At 42.4% G+C, this 14,341-nt stretch overlaps 1 protein-coding gene across 1 annotated transcript in view; it reads right to left on the bottom strand.

Moving 5' to 3' along the window:
• Positions 1-1,532: 1,532 nt before the first annotated feature.
• The window catches only part of PROSER2 (proline and serine rich 2), a 22,820-nt gene continuing 10,011 nt past the window's right edge, over positions 1,533-14,341 (bottom strand). The window contains exons 4-5 of the mRNA XM_008586110.1: positions 7,962-8,177; positions 1,533-6,177 (exon numbers count right to left, since the gene is read on the bottom strand). Of these exons, the coding sequence (XP_008584332.1) occupies positions 5,147-6,177; positions 7,962-8,177 (1,247 nt within the window). The 3' untranslated portion in view covers positions 1,533-5,146. The remainder of the gene's footprint in view (positions 6,178-7,961; positions 8,178-14,341) is intronic.

The raw sequence follows: 14,341 nt of genomic DNA, 5'->3' as shown, positions 1-14,341 counted from the left end.
TAAATTCCTTGTTCACGCAGCCCTACCCCTTACAGGTATTTCCAGAATTTGGGTTACTACCTTTGGCAACTTTGCTTCATACACAAATACTCTGAGGGTAAAGTTTATGAAGTGTGACCTGTTTATCAGTGACTAAATTCCATTGGCCTCAGCTTCCCGCTGTGAACTCTTACCTACAGCCAGGGCAGGGCAGCCACAGCGGCCGCCTTGACTGCAGGCAGAGGGTCGTGGGGGTGGGGGTCACACCCTGGATCCAGGAGCAGCTGGCCCACCGGTTCCTACCGTGCTCCTAGCCCATGGCGAGGAGCTCCAGCACCCAGAGGCCCCCCAGAAATCGACCGGCTTCACCTTCCAAATGCTCCCTGAACCTCAGGAGTCAGGTTTAGTGGGGAAATGGCTGGCTTCAAGGATTCTAAAGCAGTCTTGGGAGCTAGACAAACCTGCATTACACCCGACCAGTGGAGCAGGTGAGGAGCCCCCTCACTCAGCCTCGTTCAAACCCTAGTTTACTCCAGAGCAGAAGGGCCTGGGTGGGGACCCACAGCAGGTAGATCCAGGGGACTGCGAAGGAATTCTGGAGGCGCTGGGGGCAGTGTCCCCTCCCGCTCCTCAGAGCGACTGGAGAATACCGAGTTGCCATTTAGGCTTTTTAGGTCATTACTGGAAGTCATCACATTGCTCTTTTTTAGCTGGTTGTTGAATAGAAAGTTGACACAGTTCAGATGATGAGTTGCAAGCCTGAAGGAAGTCCTCTTAGGCTCCTGGGGTTGTCAGTGTCCCTCCTCTCACCTGCCTCCAAGGACAATAACCAGGAGGGAGAGTGAAGCCTACTTGTGTCTGCAGTGACTGGCTTTTCTTAACTAAGTCTTATGAATCTGGGATGTGTAGGTCAGTTTTGCTTTTTTTTTGAATAAGGAGAACTTCTAGAAGAATGTCACTGTCACAGAGGCAGACTGGGCAGACTATTTCTGTGCTAAAAAGTCCAGGTGGGAAGTGTCCTAAGGCCCTTCTTCCTGCAGAGGAATGCCCCCCCCACCCCCATAGGGCTTTTACTTGGAGAAAGTACGTGATTCTGGTGGGCGAAGGAAAAGCCTGCACAGGGCAGGACTTGGGGATAGGTAAGTGGAAGGCCAGTGGCGTGCGCGGGACCCCCAGCCATGCCTCTTTCAAATTCAAGTACAAAAAGCTGCAGTTTCCCCAGGACAGGGCAGCTTACAGCTCTGTCTTGTCTTTTCTCTGATGTCTGAAGGCCGGGCTATCCGACCAGTAGATTAGAGAAGGATATGGGGCCTCGTTCCCACACTAAAGCAGGGGAAAAGCCTTGTTGTGAGAAGAAGACACAAAACCTGTTTGGTAACTTGTCATTGCAATGAAAACACAAACTTCTCTCACAGGTGGACATTCCCTTCAACTCCTCCCCTTCCTTCTGGCTGGGGACCTGGCAGGGGACAATAAGAAACACAGAAAAACAAGGCTACTGCTCAGAGAACACCATTATCGGATGACAGAAGTTTAAGAACCCAAGGGAGCAGTTTAGGAGAAAAAAGTTTATTAACCTTGCCATGTCACAGTGATGAAACACACTCACAGAGGAACGTCTTCATTACGGGTCTCGCCATTAGAAAAACATTAGCACGACATTTACAAGTTTTTTGATAAGAGTAAATTATTTCTGATTTTTTTAAAATAAAAAGGTCAATCCTAAGGGTTCCATAGGCCTCATTTATCAACTCCAGTAAGCTCTTCTGGAAAGCCAGTTTCAAACAGGCACCTTACAGCAGGAGCTGCCCACTAGGAACTTGCAGTGAAGAATCCTGTAGGAGGACACTTCAAAAAGTTCATGGAGAGATTCACGTTCTCTTAATTCTGCTTCTCCACACACTCTCTGAAGTACTCGCATATGGCAGAGGTCAGCTGGTGCAGTCCCGAAAGGGGCAGAGAGCCCAGGTGGCCGAGTCGGGTCCGGCTGCAGGAGCCCAGGTAGCTCTGCTAGGAAACGCCGTGGGGATGTCGCACTCATGATTCCCTGACGGGCAGCCCCCCGACTCAGCTTCCTGCCTGCGCCTTTTCTTCTCAACCAGCTTCTGGGAGACGGTGTGACCTGGGGTGTGGGATGGGGGTGGGGAGCAAGGATTAAGATTTCTGCCTGTTTTGTGAAGATAAGTGTGCACATCAGAAACCAAGTATCAGAAAGGGGATAAGGAGGAGGAAGGAACTGGAGCAGACACAAGGGGTCTTCAGAAGCTCATGGGCAGATTCATCTTATCTTTTTTTCCCCCCATAGAAGTAGCTTCGATTCTTAAAATCTGAAGAAATAATGTACAAAACCTGGGTGATATGTAGCCACCATGGAGAGACTTCTAGTGAGAGCTGGTCTTTCACTGCAGACCCATTTTCCCCCCAGTGATAATTATGGATCATTCTAAAACAAAGCAAGAAGTTTCCACAGGCTGTTAAGTGAAAGCTGTCTCTCTTTCCTCGTCAGCTGTACTTCAGGGCAGACCGCTTTTTGCTGGGCCATTTCTTCCACTGTGCGAGTTTCGGATCATTTTCTTTTTCTCCCCTTAACTTTAAAGTTACATGGAGTCCACGACAGTCAGGCAAACCAGAAGCTTCTTCATCACTGAGAGGCATTATCTTTTAATTCCATTTTGCCATGAACTTTTTGAAGAAACTCATACCTCATGTTGTCATACTGCTAACTGCAAATTACCCTCTGCAGATGAGACTCTAGCTTGGCCATTTGTACACACCTTCCTAAAAGCAAAGAAGAATTTTTTTCCCCTTATTTTAAATATTAAGACAAAGAGCTTCACAAGAATGGGGACTGATTTTCACACATCACTTGGAAAAAACCTGAGCTCTTGGGATCCATCTTTCCTTTTCATTACAATTTTTCTTTGAAATATGACCCTTCGAGTTACCTTGAGCCAGGTGACAAGAGCATCACGTCACACGGTTATGTTATAGTAAAGAAACTAATGCCCCTCAGCAAACTAGATCTTTTGTTAACATAATACATACATGTACAGGTCAGTTCATTAGCAGCTATAATTTGAACCTCACACAAAACATATGGCTTTAATTACTAGGGTTTGAGCACAAGAAATGACCAGAGTAACAGTCAATAAAATTATGAATAAATAAAAGAAATTATGAATAAATAGAAGGAAAAGATATAACCATTTAAAAGAGAGTAATTGAGAATATAGTACATAACATGAAAACAAAGTTGATTGTACTGAAGGTAAAACTCTAGTTTATTTTTCAAAAATGTTATTGTGAAAACAAACATACTAATATACAGTCAAGTTCACCCTACTCACAAAGAAATCATAGGATAAAGAAAAAAGAAATAATCCTCATATATAAAGAATATTTAAAAAGTTAGCGTATCAAGACCTCTATTATTAAACACTGTGTATGGTGTGTCATTTTGTAAAAAGGAAACATAACAATCCTTTAAACAAGTCCAGCATAAACAGGAGTAAAATTAAAAGTAACTACTTTTAAAAGCCTTAAAATAAAAGCACCTACTTAAATTAAGCTCATCAAGAAACCATGAGATTATTTCATGAGAACAAGAGCAGGACAAGACACTAAATACTGAAGTTCTAGGGAAAAAGTTACAATCATTCATCTTATGTAACTTACAAGGCAAACAGAATATTATGAAAAATGCCCTTCACAGCACAATTAAAAGTTTGAATTTAAGTAATTCTCAACAGGGAAGAAACAAACTTTGTTCAGGGCTGGCCGAAAGGCACAGAAGGGCGTGACTTCTTCTATTTTTAGAGGTTTACGACTCCAGCCTTAAATAGTTTTGATAGTGATGCTTGTGGCCACAGCTCAGCGTGTAAGACTCAGTCTGGGAGAAAACCAGTTCTTTTCATGCTGTGTAACCTAGTTCTCTGCGTTTTCCTTTTAAAAAAATCCTGAGATCTTGCTCATGGAACAGAATCAACTGGGGATCTTTAAGAATCTTCTGTTTCCTTCTGATTACCAGCTACCTTGGAACATGCAAAACTAAAATTAGGAGATCAATGAAAGGAGATTAACCTCTTAAAATGTTCTTCACTAAAAAGGAAACTATTTTGCTTATTTGGAAGCAGGGAATATGACTTTAATTGGGAACAGAAGAACACACTGTTGAGGAAAAAGCACTTTTGGGTCACCAAAGTATCATGGAGATGTGTCCTTAAAAGACTTCCACGTTAGGAAGTGACAATTTCTTGAAATATCATCCATCACAATGTTGAGGTGGCTGTGTCTACCAAGAGAATAGGAAACGCTTGCATTCTATAGTTACTAGGGTTTTCAGAAGTTTATATTTATGTAATAATGAATGTGCGTGCACACACAAATACCTATGTGTATAATGTTAACATGTGTCAAACATATGTTATGTACATATATGCACACAACACAGGCTCATACACATATATCCCAGTAACACAGACCTTGTAGTCTGATGAGACTTGTTTTCTCAAAATTAACACCTTTTTCAAACTCAGTCTTTCTGTTTTACTCCCACAACTCGAAATTATAATAAATCATACTCTAAAGGTTTCGCTTCAATTTTCAATTTAAAAAAGAGGGCAAACCAAATTACATCAAGAAACAAGCATATCTAGGGTTAAAGTACCATCCTTCACCCTTCAAAACAAACAAAAAAACCAGAAAAGTATTATTAAGACACTGTAAAAATTTAACAAGTACTTCTTTTTTATTTTCTTAGAAAAGGAGGGGAAATCCTGAGTAGAAGACATCTAAGCTGGCTTTCCTGTTATGTACTTGGGATGAAAGGCTAGATTATAGACTCAAGAAGGACAAATCAGATCCAACCCCTCCTCCCAGATCCAAAAGACGTCGCATTTGCAAGTCATGGCAGCTGACAGGCTTTCCTGGTTACAGGGGACGGGAGTGGGCTCTGGCCCTCAGCAGGTGCAGCTGGGGACTGTTGCCGCTGCTCTTCAAGTCTGCTCGCCTCTTTCAGGCCCACTAGCTCCTAGATTCGTGGGCGAGCCAAGCCCTGTGTCAGGGCTAACACCTCATTTCGCCCCTTCTATTCAGGGAGGGGAAAGAGAAGCCTGTGCGAGCCCTTCTGCCGGCTGCCTGCCCTGCAGCTCCCTGGCCCCAGGCTAGGTCACAAGTGTTCTTTGAGCAGTCCGAGCTTCCTCAGGGCCTCCCGTCGGGCCTCCTCGGTGGAGCCCCGGCCAGAGAACTGGACGGTGATGCCCTGGGGTCTGATGCCAACAGCCCTAGGGAGGGAGCCTGTGCGCCTCCTGCCACCATGGCCACAGTCGGGCTGCTGGTGCTCGGACAAGCCCGTGGTGGCCTGTTGATGGGCGAGTTTGCTGGTAAGGGCCGGGTTGGGCCGGAAGGTGATGGTCTTTCCAGAAGACACGAAGGGGCTGGGCTCGCTCTTTAGGATGTCATGGATGCTCTGGAAGCCGTTGGCCAGCGCAGAGGGTGGCTCAGTCTGCACGGCCCGGGACTGCTGGCCCCCCAGCTGCCCTCCTGCCTGTGGGCCTTCGGCTTCTCTGCCCAGGCCTGGCCTGACTGGGTCACGTGCTGCCGGCTCCGGAGAGAAGCTTCTCCTCTGCTCTGTGAGATCACGCTTCTGAGACCACTCTTCCACGTCGGCCGTGCTGAGGAAGGAGACACCGTTGATGTTGGCCAAGACCTGGGCTTTCCGCTCTTGCACGCTGACGGCCGCCTTGGAAATGGTCTTGTTGAAGTCCCTCCCCGGGCCATTGGTCACGCTGATGTTGCTGGGGAAGCGGTGGAGCTTGGGTGCAGGCTGGGCCGTGTGTCTGTGCCATAGGAGGTGGTCTCCATTTCGAGGGGCTGAGGAAGTTGGTGTCTTCCACTCTCCGGGCCTGCCCTCCTTTGAGGGAGATGTGGGCGAAAGGCCTTCGTTTCCTGCCAACTTCTCAGAGATTTTCTGAGCGATAACAAGAGGAGTAGGAACTGAGCGGGGTAGTTTTGGGTGCTCTGCTGGGGGGGTGGGGGGGAGCAGCTCTTTCCAGGGCTGGGCTGGAGTTGGCGTGCCAGGCAGGGAAGGTGGCTGGGGAAAGGCCTCTGGAAATACGGAGTCTGGCGGTGGAGAATTCTCAGCATCTTGTTTCCTGCATTCAGGGACAGGAACATCTTCCTCCCCAACAGGTCCAGCCCCTGAAAAGTGAGGGAGAAGCCTCATAAGCTACCACCTTAGGTATAAGTAAAGGCATACATTCCTTTTTACTGAACGTAAAAGAGTCTTGAAGGGACATAACACCAATTTCCACAATGCCTGCGGTAAGCCAACCTCTCGGTCTCCCTGCTCCCTGGACTAGTGAAATAGAAAATAGTGTTTATTCTCATGACCACACGCTGACAACGAACAAATCACTGATGGTGAGAGACCTGCAGGTCAGAACGGTCAGCACCCAGGAAGCATCCTGGCGAAGCAGCCTTCTGAGGCACTGTCAAGCTGAGGCTGGAGACGGGAGGCAACAACCACTACCTGATCAGGATTTTGTAAAGGGGACTCTGAGGCTGGAGAGCTGGGTGGCACATGCCATCAACGGCAGCAGGTCTTTCTAGATGAAGGATATGTGGTTGGCCACTTTCCTCTAGAATTTAACAGGCCTGCCTCGGAGCTTTCACTACCTTCTGACCGTGTACAAGTCACAGTCACCTGACACCTTTCTGCACCTCGACTTGCCTGCCTCCTGCTACAAAACTGTAAGCCGTGTTTTTTACCTTTGTATCTTTAGAATCTTACACAATACCTGCCACAGAGTAGGCACTTAGAATTGTTATGAAAATATCATGTTAGTGAATTGATGGGCGGGGATGGCTTGTTTTCAAAAAGTACTCGCCTTGGCACAACGATGTGATCTGAGATTTTAAAAGCATCAGCTGGTTCAAATTACTTTTAGGAACGATACTTCAAAGCAGAAGTGTAATAAAAATGGAAAATTCATAGTAAGTCTCTTCTTTGAAGAGATGGCTGCAGACCAAGCTCCATATTTATATGGAATCCATAACCATAGTTATATGAAATTCTGAGTAATACACAGCTTTGCTTGAAAAAAAAATTTTGCACACACACATATATTTCTAAAGGCTCATGACAAATGGCAGTATTTTAGTTACCAGAGAAAAAGTATTTTCCCTTCTATTTCTTCCTTATCCTTTCCAATCCTAGCCCCTCTCCCACATTTGTTCCCAATATTGTTTGTAATCAGGAGAAAAAATTGAAAGGAATTTCTCTCTGTCCATCTCTAGATCCATCACAGTGCTAAACAGACAAAAGCATACCTCTCCTTCGACACCACTCGGAGTCAAGCAAAGTGCACAAAGCAGAGGCTGAGCTCAGGGTTTGTTCTATCTGTCGTTTCCTGAACCAGCTGACTTTTCAGTTCAAATACTCCAACCTTGGAAAGTCGTGCTACAGAAATGGGGGTATAATCTTGCACAAGATACAAAGAAATATGTTTTCTTTGTAGAATAGAATTGTTACCTGTAAATAATTTCCAATTTCCCTCCTTCCTTCCTATGTAAAATCTGCAAGAGCACTTCAGAAATTTCATGGAAAAACAGAATTGGAAGATAATATGAATCTTTCTACGACCTTTTAAAAGTGCCCTAATAGTCTCATTCTGTATTCCAGGGCTTTTGGAATTCCCCTTTGTTGGACAACCACACTATCCAGAGGATGCTTCTCCCTATAAAAATCCGATGAGCCTTGACAGCTTCTGAGCGGGTACACACAGGAGAGCACAACAGTGTCCCGAACACCAGCAGTTTGTCAAAGGTCTGGGCTCTTGTGTTTCTCTCCTCACCTGCTGCCTGAGGCACAAAAATCCGATGAGCCTTGACAGCTTCTGAGCGGGTACACACAGGAGAGCACAACAGTGTCCCAAACACCAGCAGTTTGTCAAAGGTCTGGGCTCTTGTGTTTCTCTCCTCACCTGCTGCCTGAGGCACGTCTGGAAGGTGCTCAGTGTCCCCTGTGGCAGGTGCTGGGTGCACTAAGTCGATGACATCTTCAGGTTCAGAGGGGCTGGAAGAGCTGTTTCCCAGATGCCGCGGAGAGTGGCAGTGCACACCGCTGTCACACAGCACTGGCTCCTCAAAGTCGTCTTCCAGGGAATCGAGAGTCTCTTCGAAGATGGTCAAGAGCCATACTGAAAACAGCAGGGAGCAGACCAGGCCAAAGCGATACCCTCTATAGACAATACTGCGAGAGTCTTCCTTGGGGAATCCGAAGCATCCAAGAGCCAAAACATGCTGCCACCAAGGGCTCCTCAATGAACTAGCTCAGCATGATCACTCTACAGGTGAAGATCACAGTCAACAGATCCCAGGGCAGAATGTTTTTTAATCAGTTTCTCAATGATGTACTCTTGAGTATGTGCAGATATCTAATGACCACCAAGCAACTGAGAAAAACGTTTCACATGAAAGAAACATAAAAACAAACAAAAAGACAAAAAAGCAACTTACAGGAAACAAACTGTGCAGAGTGATGTCATGAAAATTTCAAAAAGGTTATCATCATCAATACCCTTGGTGAGATTAACAGGAGATACTGAATCCATAAACAACATGTTATTTTTTTTTTAAGTTGTGACAAAAATGAGCTCTTAGAAATTAAAAATATGACAGTAGGAAAAATAAAAAACTAAATAAAACCCTAGAAGACAAAGTTGAGGAATTAGAAAAGTACAACAGAAAGAAAATTAGAGGATAAGTCTGGGAGGGCCAACATCTGAATAATGAGAGTTACAGGAAGAAAAAAACAGAGAATAAATTACCAAAATAAATAAAATAATTCAAGAAAATGCCCCTAAACAGATGCACATGAGTTTCCAAACTGAAAGAGGCCATTGCTGTACACCCTAATGAACAAAAAGAAAGTAGACCCATCCCAAGGCACATCACTGTGAAATTTCAATATATTGAAAATCAAGAAAACATCCTCCTGAAAGATTTCCAGAGTGAAAAAGCAAGTCATGTACAAAATAATAGGAATCAATATGATAACTGCACTGTGGTTATGTAAGAGAATATTCTTATTCTTGGGAAAGACACACTTCAATATTGAGGGGATGTATATGATGTAGCAACTACTTTAGAAGGTTCAGAAAAAACAAATTGTGCTTATTCTTGGGAAAGACACACTTCAATATTGAGGGGATGTATATGATGTAGCAACTACTTTCGAAGGTTCAGAAAAAACAAATATACATATACATACCTGTGTGTGTGTGTGTGTGTGTGTGTGTGTAGAAACAGAAAGAAAGAGACAGAATGGTAAAATGTGGAAAAAATGTAAATATCAATGAATCTGATTGAAGTATATGTGGGAGTTCTCTGTACTACTCTTAGAACTTTTCTGTGTGTTTGAAATAATTTCAAAATAAAAAGTTAAAAAGAACAGGGCTGGCTGGTTATCTCAGTTGGTTAGGGTGTGGTGCTGATAACACCATGGTCCAGGGTTTGATCCCTGTACCAGCCAGTTGCCCCCCACAAAAAGTTAAATAAACAAAAGACCAGGAATCAGAACAACAGACTTCTCAGCAGCAACACTGGAAGCCAGAAAACAATGGAGCAATTCCTTCAAAATTCTGAATAAATTCCGAACTAGAATTCTATACATAACCCAATTATTAATTAAGGTTGCAATAGAATAAAGATTTTTAAAGACACGCAAAGTCTAAAAAACTGATCTCCCATATCCACCTTTCTTAGGAAGGTACTGTGGGGTAGTGTGGATGTGTGGTTGTTCCTCTAAATAAGGAGTAACCAGGAAAGAAGACATTGGAGTGAGGAAATAGGAGAGTCCACATGAGAAAGTGGCAGGGAATTCCAGGATAACAGTGACTTCTCAGGATGCCAGCTGTGCAGCTGACAACTAGTCAGCTCAGAGCAAGCCAGAGGGAACACAGAAAACCAACCAACCAAATAAAACCAAAACAATTATTAACTACAGAAAAAATGAATGCTGTAAGAGAAAGCATTTATCTATCAATCTATCTACAGCAACACACAGAGATATACTAATTATGTTAATATTTACAGTAGCAAGACAACAAACAAACGAAACACAAAACAACCCAAAATATCCAACAGTAATGGTACAGGTAAACAAATAATGGTACATTCACAGACGGAATATTATACAGCCATTTAAAATGGTGTTTTTGAAAGAATTAAAAAGTTAAGTGAAAAGGATGCTATAGGAAAAAAAAAGAGTTGATTTAAATGTATGCTTACTCATCTATACACACAGAAAAAACTACTGACAGAACATACAGTAACATGTCAATAGTGGAGGAAAATAAGGTAAATAACAGAGAAATAGTTATGTGTTAAAAGTTGCTGCCTCCAATGAGCAGGAAACAGGGCAGGGGGGAGGCGGGTGTTCATGGAGGACTGATGCTTTCCATCAACTTTCTAAAACTATTTGACTCTATAAGCATGAACTTTGATAAAACAACAACAACAAAAAAACATGGTAGAAGCAAAGATGACTAAGAGCTGATCCATATGGTGAAGAGTAATGCTCTTCATACCATCATCACCTGAGAGGCATTCAAATCCTCCCAGCCCACAAAGAGCCTATAGTCTATGCAATTTTAGAGACTTTTCTTTAGTTGAAAGCATAGTCTACACTTGTTTCTGGGATGGTTAACACAAGAATACACGCAAATATCTCAAACTAGCAAGGCCACATTAGCTACTCCTGGAGGAATGATGACAAGAAAAGGAGAGAGATCTGCAGCCTGGGTGAGGGGAGCAGAGATAAGAGATCACTGCAGAATGAGGAGCAACACGTACCTGCTGGATATGCACAACTGCTGGCTCAAAAATATGTGTACATTTTGGTAGATGGATACAGCCAGTTTTCCAAAGTGGTTGTACTAATCTACACTTCCTGCCAGCGGGGCTGGTGGCTCTACAGCCCTGCATGATAGGAATGTACTAGCACAGGTTGAGCATCCCTTATCTGAAATGCCTGGAACCAGAAGTGTTTTGAATTTTGTATTTTTTGAAGAATACATACTGGTGAACATCCATAATCCAAAAATCCGAAATATAAAATGCTTCAATGAGCATTTCCTCTGACTGTCATGTCCGTGCTCAAAAGTTTCAGATCTTTGAGCATTTCAGATTTCAGATTTTCGGATTAGGGATGCTGAACCTGTATCTCCCTGTGATTTTTGATTTCATTTCTATGTAGACTAATGGTGTTGAGCATTTTTTTCAAAATACTTACTGGCAATTTGGAGATCATCTTATGAAGTGCCTGTTCAAGTCTTTTGCCTATTTTCCTATCAGGTTGTCTTAAAAAAATAATTTGTAGGAGTTCTTTATATATTCTAGATACAAATCGTCTGCTGCATATATTTATTGCAAATATCTTAATCATGGCTTGCCTTTTCTCTCAATGAGTGTCTTTTGATAACTAATCCTTAATTTTGATGTATGGTAATATATCAATCTTTTCTTTCACGGTTAGAATTTTTTGTGTCCTCTTTAAGAAACCACTACCTACTCATGAAGATATTCACTTATGCTTTATTCTAGAAGCATTATTGCTTTTAACTTTCCATATTTAGTGCTACCACTGATCCTGAATGAAGCTTTGTTTATGGTGTGAAGTCATGATTCAATTTTTCCAAATTGTTCCAGAACCACTGATTAAAAAGACCATCTTTTACTACTACTGGTCTCCATTGCTGTAAGGGGATCAGCAAATGATAGGACCTGTTGGTCTGTTTCTGGATTCTCTTTTCTGTTTGTTTGTTTACTTGTCTATCCATATACCAATAAAATACTGCTTTAATTATTATAACTTCATAATAAGTCTCCATGTCTGGTAATGTAAAGTCCTCTAGTTTTGCTGTTCTTCTTGAAGTCTGTGCTAGCTTTCCTTGGCCCTTTTAAATTTCCACGTAAATTTTAGTACCAGCTTGTCAATTTCCATAGCACATAAACACACACATATTACCAGTGTGATTGCATGGAAGTTCCTCAAGATGAGGTGAAGCGATGTTTTTACAATATTTTTTCAATCCACAAACACAGTATAGGCCTGCATTCATTCATTTATTTTTGGTGGCTTGCTGGTACAGGGATCCAAACCCTCAACATTGCCTTCATTTACTTAGATTTGTGATTCTCAAACTGTGGTCCCTGAACTGGCAGCAACAGCAGCAGCAGAAGGAGAATCTGGGAACTTGTTAGAAATACAAATTCTTGGGCCCCATCCCAGATCTACCAACTTAGAAACTTTAAGGGGTTGGGCCTGTCAGTTTGTGTTTAAATATACCCTCTAGCTAATTCTGAAGCACCAAAGTTTCACACACACTGATCTGGCTCTTTAATTTCTCTCAACAATATCTTGTAGTTTCCAGTGTAGAGCTCTTACATGTTTCTTTGTCATATGTCTTCTCAGGTATTTGTAATGGCTCTACTTGCCTTTCAGATTTCACCCCCTACTACTCTTCCCTTTATGTTCTATAGCAGGGAGGCAAACTGTACTGGTAAGGGCGAGATAGTAAATATTTTGGTCTTTGCAGGCTTTTCAGTGGCACTCAACTGTGTTGATGTAACAAAAAAGTCATAGACAATATGTAAATGAATGAGCCTAGTTGCTGCTTTTTTTGGTGGCTGGTTGGTAATAGGGATTGGACTCTGGACCTTACTGTTATCAACACTGTGCTTGGTGTTATCAACACCATGCTCTAACCAACTAAGCTAACTGGCCAGCCAAGCCTAGTTTTTGTTACACTAAAACTTTATTTAGAAAAACAGGCAGCAAACAGGGCAGATCTGGTCCACAGGCTGCAGTCTGTCAACTCTTGCTCTATACTCAAATCAATCATTTGCCATTTCCTATACCTGTCTCTATGTCAGCATAGCTCCATTTTACCTGTCTTTGATGGCCCAGTTTAAATGTCACCGTACCTCTAATCTACTCCCATAGCATCTAATGAATCATGCATTCAGACACGTGAGCATCTACCAAGCACTGGCAATGCAGATACAACAGTGGTAATAATGTTCTCGCTGTCCAGAGTGTACCACCTAATAAGGGCTTCAGATTAGAAAATCAGCAATTAGAGTGCATAAATTCTTTGACAAGGGAACTATGGGGTGTTAAGAAACACATAGCAGGATATCAGAAAAAACTTCAGAGAAGAAATGATGTATTAATCAAGAACCTGAAACAAGTAGGTGAGAGTTAAGCAAAAAGGGATGAGACAAAGATATGTATCCTGGAAAGATCATGCTGACTAGAGCGTGGAAAATACCGAACCTGGGAAACAAATTAAACAAGCATTAAAGGTCACCTAATCTAGAGTAGTGGTAATGAGAACAGAGAGAAGAAGACAAATTTGAGAGATATTTAAAAAGTAGAATCAATTCCATACATAAGATTCTATTTTTACTAGTTATTCATCACCCATGTTTTTCGTCTCTACTAGATTTTATGCTTAAAGAAAAGATTCACGTCTAATATATCTTTGAACTACCCACATATCTTAGAGGTTGCCTTGTGTCTAGTTGGTAATCACTGTAACCAAAATGTCAGCTGCCTCCTCACCATGGGTGCCTGTTTTGACTGTCTGGTGGCCAGAACATGAAACTTCTTAAGAAGTCCTGTGACACTATTAATTTTGAGATCTTTTTTAGAATGTACTGAAGATTGACGGGATCATCTGGAGGGTTGCAATGCATGGCGGACAGCATTCCTGCCTCATCTTTTCTCAGTGCACTTTATTTGTGCTAGATTATCCCATCCCCCACCCATTCAGCATGCACTGCTCTTCCAGATCCACCCTAAGACTGCTCACATTTTTCTTCTATCCATGTAGAGCAGTTTAGCTCAGTGATTTAACACAAAAACCTTGCAAGTCTAAAGTCGTTAGGGCTCTTAGCACAACAAAGATCCCCCTAGTTAACAGTTACAACAACTGTTGTGGATGTTAATGATAACAACCATAACAAAAATCCTAACCACAACTACTTGTTGAATAAAAAGTCTAGGAAGATAAATTAATGCTGTCTTCCCTTTTCCCTCCTACTTTGATCTTCCTAGTTCACTGGTTCAATAGGGTTATTCCTGAGTTTTTAAGAGAATCTCCTTAGGTTAGGTATAATCATTTTCCTTTGGTTGTACAGACAGTAGAATTCACTGGATCAAAACAGACCTTTTGCTTATACCACGTGTGAATTCCCACCCTCAGTGAGAGACAAAATAATAATGGACTATAAAACCCCACATGTCTAATCCAACCTTAAAGCAAGCAGTCCCAACATAAGATTTTTTTTTTTTTTT

Source organism: Galeopterus variegatus, unplaced genomic scaffold (assembly GCF_000696425.1).
Source record: "Galeopterus variegatus unplaced genomic scaffold, G_variegatus-3.0.2 Scaffold3834, whole genome shotgun sequence".
NCBI classification, from domain to species: domain Eukaryota; kingdom Metazoa; phylum Chordata; class Mammalia; order Dermoptera; family Cynocephalidae; genus Galeopterus; species Galeopterus variegatus.
This window is presented reverse-complemented; position numbering and strand designations above follow the sequence as displayed.